The sequence below is a fragment of the Haliotis rufescens genome, unplaced genomic scaffold, assembly GCF_023055435.1.
Source record: "Haliotis rufescens isolate VD_foot unplaced genomic scaffold, xgHalRufe1.0.p SCAF_4, whole genome shotgun sequence".
Taxonomy (NCBI): Eukaryota; Metazoa; Mollusca; class Gastropoda; order Lepetellida; family Haliotidae; genus Haliotis; species Haliotis rufescens.
The window spans coordinates 14,458,014-14,473,630 of NW_025964112.1; the positions used below are offsets into that span (position 1 = coordinate 14,458,014).

The 15,617-nt window shown below is 41.3% G+C and overlaps 1 protein-coding gene across 2 annotated transcripts in view; it reads right to left on the reverse strand.

Annotated features, from left to right (window-relative positions):
• Positions 1-411: 411 nt before the first annotated feature.
• The window catches only part of LOC124140499 (nuclear hormone receptor E75-like), a 37,368-nt gene continuing 22,162 nt past the window's right edge, over positions 412-15,617 (reverse strand). For both annotated transcript variants that reach the window (XM_046508070.2, XM_046508071.2), the window contains exons 3-7: positions 14,122-14,213; positions 12,548-12,692; positions 11,158-11,354; positions 1,700-2,075; positions 412-1,073 (exon numbers count right to left, since the gene is read on the reverse strand). In XM_046508070.2, the coding sequence (XP_046364026.1) occupies positions 862-1,073; positions 1,700-2,075; positions 11,158-11,354; positions 12,548-12,692; positions 14,122-14,213 (1,022 nt within the window). In that variant the 3' untranslated portion in view covers positions 412-861. The remainder of the gene's footprint in view (positions 1,074-1,699; positions 2,076-11,157; positions 11,355-12,547; positions 12,693-14,121; positions 14,214-15,617) is intronic.

Consider the following 15,617-nt stretch of genomic DNA (forward strand, 5'->3'; position numbering starts at 1 on the left):
GTTTCATAAAATACATATTCCAGTCGTGGCGCAGGACCACCCTTTTTGTTGTGCCGTCATATCTTGCCCAACGTCTCTTGGACATTAAATATATTAAAAATCATTAAAATTTATGAAGTGATTGAAAAATGTGTCATGACTTGGTTACCGTTTCGAGAAAAATATTTGTTCGCTGTGGGTTAAAATATTAGTTATGTTTAGCCTTCCTTGTCTCGCTGGAAAATCGAGCCTTAGTACCCTCTTCAAGACGATTCAACCATATAAAGAAGCAAACACTCGCCGCAACCGTAACGACTTAGCATTCATACCATTAGACAACAAAATAAGTATTCTGAACAGGATAATTCCCATGGTTAATATTCTCTGTCACGTGTGTGTATTTATTAACATTCGTATCTGAAATATGACCTCTAATTTCATTATTAGACCATAAAACACATTTAGTGTTGGTGTACAAATGATACCAACAGGTTGGATTTTTTTTTTAAAAAAAACATATAAAAATACATGCATACATGCATCCATAATTCCGGATAGATTTACTTGGTATTTACGATCCACATCAAAGCGTACGACACAATCATTTAGCTTCACTGTAAGAAAACATGAATAATACCAGGTTACTACTGTGAAAGACAAAAATGTGGAATGTACGACAATGCTCGTTGCCACGGTAACATCAACGCACATCATCGAGTTATCTCCCTTCGACACAAGCTGAAGTTTGCATGGCAAGAGGTCACAAGGTCACCGAGCTGCCATTTGTCGGTGGAAAGTGTCTTCACATTTATCACAGATCTTGAATGCACTTGGCGGTGCTTTCAGTATCGTCAGGATACCTTTTGTCCCCCCGGACAGGGATCAACCTTTTGTCGAACCCATGTCCACTTGAGCATTGAGAATTTCTTCCAGGTACTTCGTAGAGATTGTCCGTAGGTCGACGAGCATGTTTATGATGCGGGCGAGGAGGAGGACCCCTTCGCCGTGGTTGAGGAGAAGCTGGCACTTGAGGGCCATGCACAGGTCGGTCTCCAGGTTCTCTAACATCTTCCTCGTCTTTAGCCCTTCACGATCTGAAAGGAAAAACAAACGGGTTTCAGAATATTCGAAAGCTTTTCAATGCTACGCTTCTACTTCAAAATCAAATTCTTAGAATCCAATTTCTTCAAAGAAGAAGACTTCAACACACCGAAAACTGGCACTGAACACTTTAATTGTTCAACATATGTCAACGTATGAAAATTCCTGTTTTGACATATTTTGTAGGAGTTGGTACACGCTTTGGGTTTTTTGTACGGATCCAAATAGTGGAGAGCACGTTTTCTTTTCGTTTTTATTCATAACTCGTCCGGGTTACAATATTCAAGGTCTCGGTGGAGCTTTCAAGGGGTTTTGATGTAGATATGTGGAGGACATGTCCAAATCATCTTCCCGAGGCAAGCGTGTCCACTTGCCTATATCAAAGCCTAGTTTGTGGAAACAAGACTTTGCTAAAAAGGCTAGTGGAGGCTCCTGTCTAAGAAAGATGTTTCCAAATATGACGCTTCGGTGGCAAACATGATGTCCGATGCTATTCCCTTTTTTACTTGTGTCATATGCAGAGCTTTATTATGAATGTGGAAAGGGTTTTGTCGTATTTATTTAATGAAGTCAATCCTTAAAAACATTTCGTTGAATATAGCCGTCAACTGCTTCTTACCTGGGCACAGAAGGACAATTGCACAGACAAGGGACATCTCCACATCCGTCAATTCAAACTTCCTGATTTTACTGACGACATTGTGGAAGTTCCTGAAAACCGTTCCCATGAGCCCAAGGTTAGAAAGAGCCTCCGTCTCCATATGGAACTTGAGTTTCTCGTCCACCCAAACCCCATCGGTCAGATGAACATGGGTGGAATCGTGGAGAACCGCCATCTCCAGCAAACAGGACTTGATGAGGACACGCTGGTCCTCAAGGGAGATGTCAAGGAACTGAGGAATCTCCTTGGCGAATGTCGAGATACAACGCACCATGGTTGGGAGATACCGGAGGTAAATGTTCTTCGACTCTTCCTGGGTGGATATCACTTCCATCTGGAACATATCAGCGGGTTTGTAAGTAAAGGTTGAAGTGTGGAGAAGAGATATAACAGTGGTTTGTAAGTTAGGGCAGGAGTGTGGAGAAGAGATATAACAGAGGTTTGTAAGTAAGGGTTGGAGTGTGGAGAAGAGATATAACAGAGGTTTGTGAGTAAGGGTTGAAGTGTGGAGAAGAGATATAACAGCGGGTTTGAAGGTAAGGGCTGAAGTGTGGAGAAGAGATATAACAGAGGTTTGTAAGTAAGGGCTGAAGTGTGGAGAAGAGATATAACAGAGGTTTGTAAGTAAGGGTTGAAGTGTGGAGAAGAGATATAACAGAGGTTTGTAAGTAAGGGTTGAAGTGTGGAGAAGAGACATAACAGTGGTTTGTAAGTAAGGGCAGGAGTGTCGAGAAGAGATATAACAGAGGTTTGCTCAAATTCTTCCTATTCGAAAACGTATAGCCTTTAGGCATTGTATCATTCAATTTCTATTTAGTTACGTTTAAGTCTAGACCAGATAATCCAGGGATTGGCATTATGAGCAATCAACCAAGTCAGCCAGCCTGACCACCCGATCCCTTTAGTCGCCTTTTACGTATGGGTGGCTGAAGACCTATTCTACCCCGGGTCGATAAGTAGTGTCATGTGATCAATGTAATATTCCACTAAAGTTAAAGAACAAAGTTATAGATATAAACACACATGTAACGGATCGCCATATATGTATATGTTTCCCAGATTATTGTTGACACAACGACCAAAGTTGTGGGCTGACAATAACCAAAAATACCCTGAAAAACAACTAAATCGTTACATAAACATTCAGCCATTAAATCTTAGTCTCATTCTAGTACTTTATTTCTTACCAATCAGTGACAAAAATGATGTCTGATACAATTTAATATATTGACTTGTACCATATGTTCCCGTGGTGTTTTTTTTCAGGTAAACAATTGACACGCCTTTGCGTGTGTTTGTGACGGCTGCCACCAGTGGGGCAGGATACGCTCACCTTTTCGCGAACACCTGGTATCACTACTATTTGATAGTGATTCATGAAAACATGTTTATAATACAGTCGGAATCATACACCGACTCTGCTTTAAGTAGAGATTTCTTATTATTAAGGAAATGCTTGTTTTCGTTTCTATTTTCCTAAGAAGCTCTATTCACTAATCATTACTGCAAGCGATTAGTACTTGGAAAAAATGAATGAAGCGAGTGTCTTATTTTTAAAATAGCTTGTTTGCTCACTTCTAGTCTCTGAAATTAAGATATTTTACAGAAAACTAAAGTTGTTAAATTATCTTATACAATATAAAAAAGGAGCCCAGAGACTCTTCATTTTCAGAAAGTGAAATCTACACTCGCCCACTATTATAGACTTGCATGGGCTGTATTGGATATATTTGTTTCAGGCTCTGTATCACCAGCTGTGATCTAGTTTACTGACCTTTACAAATCATTGAAAAACAGCCATATGGCGCTAACCCATTAATTTCAATGATCTGTCATCAATCACGATTTTACAACCATTTCCCAACACCAGTATATCATGTTTCTCGTTAGTGCTACACAGCGGTTTAAATGCCCATGGAGATCTTTACCCCGTAAATGCACTTGTCTCAATCACAGAGGAATGTCACGATCTTAATGTGAACTTGCGAAACACAATGAACTACCTGTACTGATAATCAATGGACGCCTACTACAGTGTACTCTTCATATGAAAGTGACGGACACACGCCTGTATACAAAAGACGTTTTAATAACAATAATCAATCTAAATGTCATGTGTAATTCCAAAAGGCATAGTCCTTGAGTAAACCTACTCTTGTCAAAGGATATGTGACCCACCTACATCATATAACAAATATAGCTTGACATATCGGCGCTCAATGACGAACCACTCAGGTCTGCGATCAGGGCAAAGGGTTCATCATGAGCTTATAGCACTCAACAGGAAATCTACCGCTCTGAACAAATAACTTGCTTTTTACACAGAGATTCCAGCTCTCCTTATAGATAAATATATGGATTAGCGTAGCATGGCAACAAAACCAAACATTTCCGCAATATCAAAGCGTAAACAGTTGTTGAGTCTTAATGACTTAAGGATGGAGTGAGTGAGTTGGGTTTAACGCGGCTTTTAACATTATTCCAGTTACATCATAGCGTGTCAGCTTAATGTGGAAGGAAAGCCCGAAGTGATGCAGGTCTCAGACGTTTACCACTTCGGTGATACCCACGAGCACGGGTATGGTGCTGACAAACCTAGAAACATAATCGGGGCGAACCGGGATTCGAACAGTCATAGGTTTCTGGCGTGCCCAAGGGACGCAACTCTGCACAGAGAATCGCGGCGCCTTAGTCTACTGGGCCACCCGTGCCCCGCACTTAGGATGGAGAAAAGGAACGTTAACTATCGTTCCATGAATTTACATAGTTTTAATTCCTAGTTTCGTCACCTCATAGTTTCGCCTGAAGCATGAACATCACTTTTCCTCCTAAATTTCTAGTGAAGATATGTCTAGTATTTTCTAAATAGTTTTCAGATCTGGTGTTGTGGGTTCATAGAACGGTAAAGCTTGAAAACCTGTTGAATATTTCTTCCCATGGTCTTTTTCATCGGCACCAAAACCCAAGGGTTGACCTGCGTTACTTGTGACTTTTCTCCTACACCAAACTGCCAGGTGAAAATTATAAATATTGTTCAAATCGGAGCTAAACCCAACCCACGCCCTCAAAATTACTCACAGCCTCTTCATTGTACTGAGACTGGTTTATGTGATAAAGTACACGAAGTTCATACAATGTTATTTTCTTAAAGTTCAGCCACGCACACAAGTGCCCACGAAGACATTTCGTGGGTTTATTAAAGGGCAAGTTAGTCTGTGAGTGAGTTGGGTTTAACGCCGCTTTTAACAGTATTAGAGTTATATCACGGCGTGTCAGCTTAATGTGAGAGGGAAAGCCCGAAGTGATGCAGGTCTCAGACGTCAACCACTTCGGTGAAACCCACGAGCACGGGTATGGTGCTGACAAACCTAGAAACATAATCGGGGCGAACCGGGATTTGAACCCACTATCATAGGTTTCTGGCGTGCCTAAGGGACGCAACTCTGCACAGCGAATCGCGGCGCCTTAGACGACTGGGCCACCCGTGACCCCCAAGGGCAAGTTAAGTCAACTTTGCAGATATAAATACTTTAGGGCATAGTTAATCACAAATAATTGACCAAAACTAAATGTGGCAATCGGAAATCGTGTGAAAAACACAATAATAAACGACACACGAAATCGTCTCCCAAACGAAAAGTATCCTCCGGTAAGAGAATTCCCCTCGCAGGAGGTTAAAACGGGTTCCCGCTGCTTGATGCGCTGCGCTGTCTTAACGATCAGGCCGGCTCCCAGTCTGCCTGGTGGTTTATTACGGGTCTTCCTATTTGTCCCGCACCCGAGGGTACCTGTACCTATTAAGGGTACAGATCTACCCGTGCGTGGTGATGGGTAAGACAATATGGGATTAGGGGGGCATCTCACATAAGACAAGTAATTCATGAATAGCTCACAACATATGACGACACTATTCACATACACTGCACTGAGTGAAAGCGTTTAACATATATATCAATGAATGAGTGAACATTTTAATCATTTAGTACGATTTGGGCTATAAAAGGAAATACAGACAAGAGTGGCCTTCCATTGTGGCATTCCATTTACAGTTCATTCCCGATTCTGAGAGAGATCGGCCCTTGGGTTTTGTCGGATATAAGTTCAAGATTAAGACCAGGGTCCACCTGCACAAAGCGTTCTTTGCGCTAAGACTATTGTAAGCCTATGTTAAAGTATGGGAGTTACGATCATCTTAGCGCTAAGATCGTTTTGTACAAGTTAGCCCAGACGTCAAACTTCCATTTAAGCACCAAACACCAAAGCTGACTTTCACGAAGCACAATTAAATGTCTCTGAGCAGTGGGGCGACGCCACAAATCATCTCGAGGGATTGCATCACAATCCAGCTACTTTTTGATGGCACCCAAGACGAAGTATCGAAACCTAGACTATGACCTTGAGGGAGAAGAGACAATTTCTTGCCAACCAGAAACCAGTGAACGGTTTTATCACAATGCTGTTTCCCATCTGGACTGTGACTTATACAAATGGAAATGGGAAATTGGACAAAAAAGACAATATTGAATACAGTGTTCATTCGTTTTATCAATTGTTTATTACACATGTATATTTTGGAGTAAACGACGTCCTCAAATTCACCTTATGCCCCGTCAATACACGTTTGGTGCTTCATCGATGCTTCCAACTTTTTTATAAAATCTGTTAATGTTTTCACTTCGTCTGCAGAAAATGTTCCGGTGGTTTTCCTGCTAGAATTTTCTCATGAAATGGAGACCGCCTCCGTGGTCTTGTGGTAGAGCGTCCGCCCGGAGAGCGGAAGGTCCAGGGTTCGATCCCAGGCCGCGTCATACAAAAAGACGTTAAAAGATTGTACTTGTTGTTACCCTGTCTGGCGCTCGGCATTAAGGGGCTAAAACAAGGACTGGTCGGCTCAGAGTCAGTATACTGTGTCTGAGTGGGGTATTCATGTTAAACTGCGGCATGGTATCTCAGTGAGCTAGCACTATAAATCGGCATCAGTCCGGACTAGTACAAGCAGCGACACACACACACACACACATACACGTGCATGCACGTCGCTATATAAGTGCAATAATCTTGGACGCGACGTTAAACCCAATTTCACCTCACCTCACCTCATGAAATGGAAAGAGTTATCTCCCCAATGTATGGCTCACACGAGGTACCACACCAGGTTAGCATTGCGTGGTCTTTCGTGAGTAGTGCCTCCCCATCTGTGTCACCAACACACCCAAATCTGAAGGGCGTATATGTTAAATTACGAAACGTATCAAAGCTTTCATAGGGCATAAAACAATAGTCCACAATATACATACCCTGGTTTGACACAAATTGTCACTAGTATTGCTACCATTCAGCACACATTCGCATTAATTAAAAATTGAATACACAATTTTCCATTGTTATTTAGTGTGAAGTCAATAGCTTATCCATGCCCTCTGTGTAGACAGTCTCATCGCCACAGCGGCTGTTAAAGTCACCACATATGAAATGTATGTTATGATATCCACATACCTGTGACAGCAAAGTATCATAAAATTCTTCAACAGATACATTTCTAGATGAAGCAGACACATAAATACTTTGTACATTGTCCTGATTTGTTTATAAGTGATAACCAAATAAATATATGTGCCTTCATTGGTATCATCCTCCACGGTAACATCGTATGAATCAAAGATTGCATTCTTTATTAAAAAACCCATTCCCCCAGAGCCCCGAGGGGAATATGTTGAGACCGAACCACTTGTATAGATGGTCGGAGATGAGTCTCGCTTATACTGAGAATATCCCAGTCGGAGTTTGTAGCACAAATCTGTCGCAGAGCGGCATTTTCCGAGTTAGAGTTTTTGACCAACCTTCCACGTCCCAACACCCGCCCTTTAACTATAGTAGTGAACTCTGTTGCGTGGGTGGACGAAGCTCGGCTTCGGTCCCGCCCTCTTCTTGACCGTCCATCCACATTGATGCTTTGCGTCTCTCTGATTGGTCGACCTGTGGTGATCACGTGATCTTTGTTGACAAACACCGTCAGGTTCACGTGCGTCCGGACGTGTTGTCCTTGTGTCATCTGGGTGATCTGCCATTACGGTGGTGGCTCGGTTGATGATTGTTGTTCTAGCATATCCTGTCGATTCTGTCGTACCCAATGCCATGTAGACGATGTCTGTCAGCCTTAGTTGCCAGTCACCAACTGTTTCCACAAGAGCAGGCATATTCGTCTCGACAATTCGTTGTTGTAAAGGCTTGTCACTCAATGTATGCACGACCCGTGAAGATCCGGGGTAGAATAGGTCTTCAGCAACCCATGCTTGCCGTAAATGGCGTCTATGCTTGTCGTAAGAGGGATCGGATGATCAGGCTCGCTGACTTCGTTGATGCATGTCATTGTATTCCAAATACGTGAATCGATGCTCATGATGTCAATCACTGGATTGTCTGATCCAGACTCGCTTATTTACAGACCGCCGTCATATAGCCGGAATATTGTTGAGTGCGGCGTTAAACAACAAACAAACAATGTATACACGAGAGATTTTTTGCTGTCTCTGAAACTATTCTTTTTCGTGATAATGTTTCGCTTATCTTCAATAGACTTACAAGTTGCGATAGCTGCACCAGGATGTTTCACACTGCGGGTCTTTTTCCTCTGTTTTTGTCTATTGAGATATCTCCCAATTTGAGACTATCTCTGATCAGGCTGTTATTTGTAACATATTCACCAGTCAGTGCTCTCTTGTAAATTTCTCCCCACAAGGTTTAGGTGGATAGACAGCTTCGCTGCCTCTGCGTCTAAATGATATTGCGTGCGCGTAAGATCGGCAATGTCTCTCTTAACTGCTATGCAACCTTGTATGTCCGCCACGTAACTGGGACACGTCATTGTTAACGTCACACTTTTCACTTATAAATTCTTCTCTCACTTCTCGGATTTCACCGTTTATCATCCACTAAATTCATTCTTCTATCAAAATGTTCACTGAGATCTTTAATTTCCTGAAATACATCTGACACCGTTTGTCACCATGTCGACTGCGTTGGGTGTCCTCCCTACGGGTATGCGGTTGCCTGTCACTGATGCTGTGGTCGCCATTACTGAACTCACAAAATCTTGACAGCTCTGATGATCGGTATGCAGTCGCTTGCGGGGCACGGGTGGCCCAGTCGTCTAAGGCGCCGCGATTCGCTGTGCAGAGTTGCGTCCCTTGGACACGCCAGAAACCTATGATTGTGGGTTCGAATCCCGGTTCGCCCCGATTATGTTTCTAGGTTTGTCAGTACCATACCCGTGCTCGTGGGTTTCACCGAAGTGGTTAACGTCTGAGACCTGCATCACTTCGGGCTTTCCTCCCACATTAAGCTGACACGCCGCGATATAACTCTAATACTGTTAAAATCGGCGTTAAACCCAACTCACTCACTCACTCCAGTCGCTGGCGAGAATTGCCTAATGCCATGGGTGGAACACCCAGAGATCACATACCGGTATATCGCTGTATGGTCTCTAGAACAGCACAGACAAGGGTGTTGATTCATGCATTGTTATCTTGTTTTCTACATGCCATCTTCTTATCTTGATTTTTAAGCTTGTTTTACAAATACTATCTTAATATTAAATGGACAGAAATACGGATGTATTATGTCAAATAAAACATGTGTTTCAACATTGTCCAAACCGTCTATCATACGCTATCTCGCCGTCGCGCATTCATGTTTTATTGATGGAAATGTATATTTAGTGCCTTATAGATTTTGTGAATTTGATACGTCCATCAAGCTAACTTTCATGTGAAGAAAGGTATTCTTTCATATGTACTGTCTCAGACTGTGCACATTTGTATATGTTTTAAGCTTTTTATATTATAGTTGTACCTAAGGTTAGACTAACATAACATAAACTGTCTGTCTGCCAAAATTACTGTGCAAAGCAACAAAATGGCATAGTACACAGCTAATCCCATGCCACATTAACTAAATGAATTAATTTTAATCATGTTATGTATTTTCCTTATCTTAACCATGTTTTAACTTTACTAGATAATATTATTTGTTTGTTTTTAACGCCGCACTCAGCAACATTCCAGCTATATAACGGCGGTCTGTAAATAATCGAGTCCAGTTATTGACATCAAGAGCATCGAGCCACGCAACTGGGATACGATGACATGCATCAACCAAGTCAGCGAGCCTGACCACCCGATCCCGTTATTCGCCTCTTACGACAAGCATAGTCACCCTCTACGGCAAGCATGGGTTGCTGAAAACCTGTTCTAATTCAGATAAACATTGACACATTACTGTTCCAACTTCTAACTGCCTCTCAAAGACATACACCCGTTTGATAAGATGTAACGGTCATTTTATATGTTTCCGCCACTTTTCTTCTTATCCCTTCTCTTGGGCTGTTCGCGTAGATGTTCACTGATGCAAAATACCCTTTCGGTGTGTCATGAGAAACATACAGTACTGTTTTGAGACCGATTGACAAAGTATTTAACGTTTGTTGTTATCTGTGCAATTTGCAACCACCTCACATCATAAACAAAGACTGAATTTACAGTAACACGGTATTCAATTAATTATGTTGTTATTGTGCAGTTTGCAAGCACCTCTCATCACAAAAGGAAACAGAAAACTGAATATGAAATTTCATCATTTTCAGTGAGAATACGCATGACAAATGAATAAAAGTTTTATTAAAGTTCTGATTCAACCACCATGTTGACGTGAAAGCACACTACATTCTTCATAATACATTTCCCCATATCATATAAACAAATTTTTTACAATTATATTTACAATTTGACCAACTATAATAAATAATGAATGAATAATAAATTCCATCGTCACTTATGAAGTTCACTAAAACGTCACAGATAAACACGGATTCAAGCCAAATCTGTCATCTGACAGAATCCATGAACTGGTAGAGTGATTTCCCATAGAGAAAAAAGGGATTAAAATCCTAACGATAACCAATCTAAATGCTGTTCCACAAGTATTCACTGCCAATTTACTCTAACAATAAGCAGTTATCTTTGGTAAGATACAGAATAATCTTCATCTTAAACACGCTGTTTGTGAGTGAATGTTGTTTAATGTCACATTTAGCATTTAACAATATCCCTGTACTTAATCGAGTCGTAACAAGACAAACTTGTGGTTGATATTATGAGCAACGCTGTCGGGGTTCGATGACATACAATTTATAAAGTCACCGAACCTGACCACTTGGACAAGCTGCGGACCTATTCTGACGGTGATCTCTTGGTATCACCAAAAGCATGAAGTACTCGTTGCCTATTTTGTCCAAGAATCGCCACAGGGTAAATGTCGACCCTCTATCATATGACTCGGCCAAGGATTTATATAAACTTTTTACACATCATGGACAACAAATATATCCCTGCTACAAATAATATTTGTCTACTGACCTCAACAGGGGCCACGTCTTTGGAGACTCTGTCAAACTCCTTCGAGGCGGACTTGAATGCGTCATGTATACAGAGAACCATCTGTTCGTTCTTCACCTGTTTATCTACGTCAACTGCACCGCTCTGGTTTTGTGGAAGGACAAAGAAATTGGCGCTAGATGGTCGGTCCTTTTTCGGACAGCGTCCTAACCGTACCGCTGAAAGAGGAAACAGACATGAAAACATGCACTACACCCTAAGGCAACATCGTCCGTACCGTATGCTATTCACATAATAGAACTTCTGAAGTCAAAATCTCGATATAATGGAAAACTGTTAATGTGATACACCCAATCGTCGTTGATTCGTTGTATGGTAGTATACCGGATTAACGAGGTTTCACCGTATATGGAGGGCGATGGGGTAGCCTAGTGGTTAAAGCGTTCATTCGTCATGACCCGGGTTTGATTCTCCAATACAATGTGCGAAGCCAATATATGGTGTCCACCGCCGTGAAATTGCCAGACTCAATCTCACTCACTCTCGTACTTACTCACCCACTCACTCAATCACTCAATCTCACCCACTCCCGTACTTACTCACCCACTCACTCAATCACTCAATCTCACTCCCGTACTTACTCACCCACCCACCCACTCACTCAGTCACTTACTCACTAATTCACCCACTCACTCACTCACTTATTCACTCACTCACTCACTCACTCACGGTATATGGTTTATTTCGTATGGCCTATAAAGACAGATGGAGGGTACTAAACAAAGAGAAGTCTTTTTTAGTCGAAAAAGAAAACGATTCGGTACAAACATCGCGGGATAATCAGATGCTGTTCCGCAAAACTGTGCCGAATTAGAATTATCGACCCTATTAAATAAACGGCATGATACCATGTTTACATGACCTGACAGCTTTTTTAAAAAGGGAGGGGACCAAAATATCACAATCCTCTCTCAGATAATTTTACTGCCTTCAACATAATACATACTGGTTTTGCTTTTCAAAAGAGGGACAGGACCCCCTGGACCACTACGCCACCCCAGAGCCCTCTTAGAGCTCCCGTGAAGATCCGGGTTAGAATTGATCTTCAGCAACCCATGCTTGTGGTAAGTAGCGACGCTGCGATATAACTGGAATACTGGTAAAAGCGGCGTTAAACCCGACTCACTCACGTAAGTAGCGAATAACGTGATCGGGTCAAGCAGCTCACTGATTTGGTTGACGCATGTCATTGTATCCCAGTTGCATAGATCGATGCTCATTATATCAATCACTGGTTTGTATGGTCCAGACTCAATTATTTACAGACCGCCGTCATATAGCTGGAATATTGCCGAGTGCAGCGTTAAAAACAAACACATAGACAAACAAACACGCGTAAGGAGATACTCACACTCGTGTGACATGCCCACAGTTAGGCATTTCTGTAAGCGACAGAACTGACATCTGTTCCGGCTGATCCTCATGATAAGACATCCCTTGGGGTTATCACACGGTTTGTACGTGATGTTCTGGCGGATAGTCCGTCGGAAAAAACCCTGCAAATTGAAAAGTGAGACTGTATTGATGTTTGCAATAGATTCAGTGATGATTGTGATGATGGAGGAAGGCATCCATAGAAAGGCAGGACCAGAGTGGATGGAAATGTCAAGACAAGCCCAGGAGCAGGGCTCCGCGTCCTGACTTCTAACATCTCTCATATAGACGTCTACAGAGATATTAATCTTAAAAGAAATACAATATACAGAAATCATTATTTTCTTCAATAGAAAGGGGATATATTCATATTTTTATCAATTTTGAATTGAATCACTTGTGGTCATTAAGGGTATGCGCGGATTCTCATATTATATCACATACTTCGTGCATCATTAAATACGGCCAGACATTTTTATGAGTGATTCGGAAAATTTAGTGAAAATGCTTATTCATTCCTACATGTTATTTCATTGTGATTAACGTCCATGTGTAATGCCCTAAACGAACCAAAATTAGTGTGTTTCTCTTCCTCTCTTCTCTTCAAACCTTGTCTGACATCCTTTCCCGGATTTATTTTAACTTCTTACATTTTGTCTCCGAAAGTCTTCCACAAATTGCACTACTACGGACTTCACATTTGCTGATTTCAAAGTAAAAACTTCTTGAATATCAACTATTATGCTCTTTGGGCAGGCAATGGGGATCTGCTTGGGTATTGGCACCTTTGCGCCTCAATATTAATGACTAGCTTTAGCTTCAGTTTAGATAGATAGATCATATATCCTACAGAATACAATGTACAATGCAGATATTACGCCCCAACTTTGCATCCTTCAGTATTAATTGTACTGAACAGATGGTTAAGGTCGTATCATATATCCTCAGAATACAATGTACAATGCAGATATTACGCCCCAACTTTGCATCCTTCAGTATTAATTGTACTGAACAGATGGTTAAGGTCGTATCATATATCCTCAGAATACAATGTACAATACAGATATTACGCCCCAACTTTGCATCCTTCAGTATTAATTGTACTGAACAGATGGTAAGGTCGTATCATATATCCTCAGAATACAATGTACAATCCAGATATTACGCTCAAACTTTGCATCCTTCAGTATTAATTGTACTGAACAGATGGTAAGGTCGTATCATAAATCCTCAGAATACAATGTACAATACAGATATTACGCTCAAACTTTGCATCCTTCAGTATTAATTGTACTGAACAGATGGTAAGGTCGTATCATATATCCTCAGAATACAATGTACAATACAGATATTACGCTCAAACTTTGCATCCTTCAGTATTAATTGTACTGAACAGATGGTAAGGTCGTATCATATATCCTCAGAATACAATGTACAATACAGATATTACGCTCAAACTTTGCATCCTTCAGTATTAATTGTACTGAACAGATGGTAAGGTCGTATCATATATCCTCAGAATACAAGTTACAGTACGCCGTACGCCCCTACCTTGCATCCTTCGCACGAGAAGACGCCGTAATGGAAGCCAGATGCCTTGTCCCCGCACACTTTACACAGGATGTGTCCTCCGGGGGGTGCGCCTGCAAACGAGGAAGAAGACAGTGGATAATTGAACTGTACACACACACACACACACACACACACACACACACACACACACACACACACACAATCGAATTATGGGCTAAATATACTCATCGTCATAGATGAAGGGTCACCTAGGTATGTAGGATGTCAGTGAGCGAGTTAAAACTAAACAAGAGTTTGCCACTAACGTGGCTATATCCCCCGCCCCTGTTGCAGAATTTATGACATAATTAAATCTAAACAAACCCTAATCTTTTTTAACCGAGGTTGAACTTTTCATGGAAATTGTAGAGAAAAGAAGAGGTAAATAATAAAAAATTCTAAAATTTCTAAATAGCAAAAGGCACCAGTTCAGCATGAACTTGACAGACCTGCAAAGTTTGATGAAAAAATATTGAATGGTTTATGAGTTATGCTCCGGAAACGAACCCTACCCTCACAGAACCTAAGTCCATCTCGTTGCCATTGAAACGTAAAAAATAAAAATTTCTAACATTTCTAAATAGCAAAAGGCACCAGTTCAGCATGTACCTGACAGACCTGCAAAGTTTGATGAAAAAATATTGAACAGTTTATGAGTTATGCTCCGGAAACGAAACGTTTCTATATCCCCCGCCAACTTTGTTGGGCGGGGGATAAAAATTAACGTCGCATCGGCATTATTTCAGCATTATAGCGACATATGCCAGTAAGAGTCAATAGGTCTGTGTATCAAGTAAGGGTAGGATTTATGGATGAACAACTTCTATATTACAATTAAGAGCGACGTTTCGGTGTAGGTTCTTACACCGTTATCAAGCAGGTGATATACAGAGTATAAATGACAAGTATATATATATATAGGTAGGAGGCATGTTCAAAGAGTATGTTCACAATGTGATTTTCAGTTGAAGAACTGGTACTTATGCCTGTCACACTGATTGGGTGCCTCTATGAAATTGGAAAAAAAAACCCAGGAAAACGACTAGTACAAACAAAGAATAGTGCAAGATTGAAGGTAATAGAAAAAGCTACCCAAAACACACGCCTGGACTAAGGTTCAAACAGTGCGCCTGTAATACGTGACAAGTAACTGTCAATGTGGGTATAAAATTGTTCGTTCCAGATGCAACTGAACTGCACTTTTGGAAGTTGATTTTTTTTAAACACTTTTATATCTTATCATCTGCGTGACCGGTCAACAATGAGTAGCTCACAGGTGCGCCACGTTCAACCTTGGAACAGAAGCAGCCATCAGAGCAGTGAATTGTATTAGTGCAGGCTGGTCAACAGAAGCAGCCATCAGAGCAGTGGATTTTATTAGTCCAGGCTGGTCAACAGAAGCAGCCATCAGAGCAGTGGATTTTATTAATCCAGGCTGGTCAACAGAAGCAGCCATCAGAGCAGTGAATTGTATT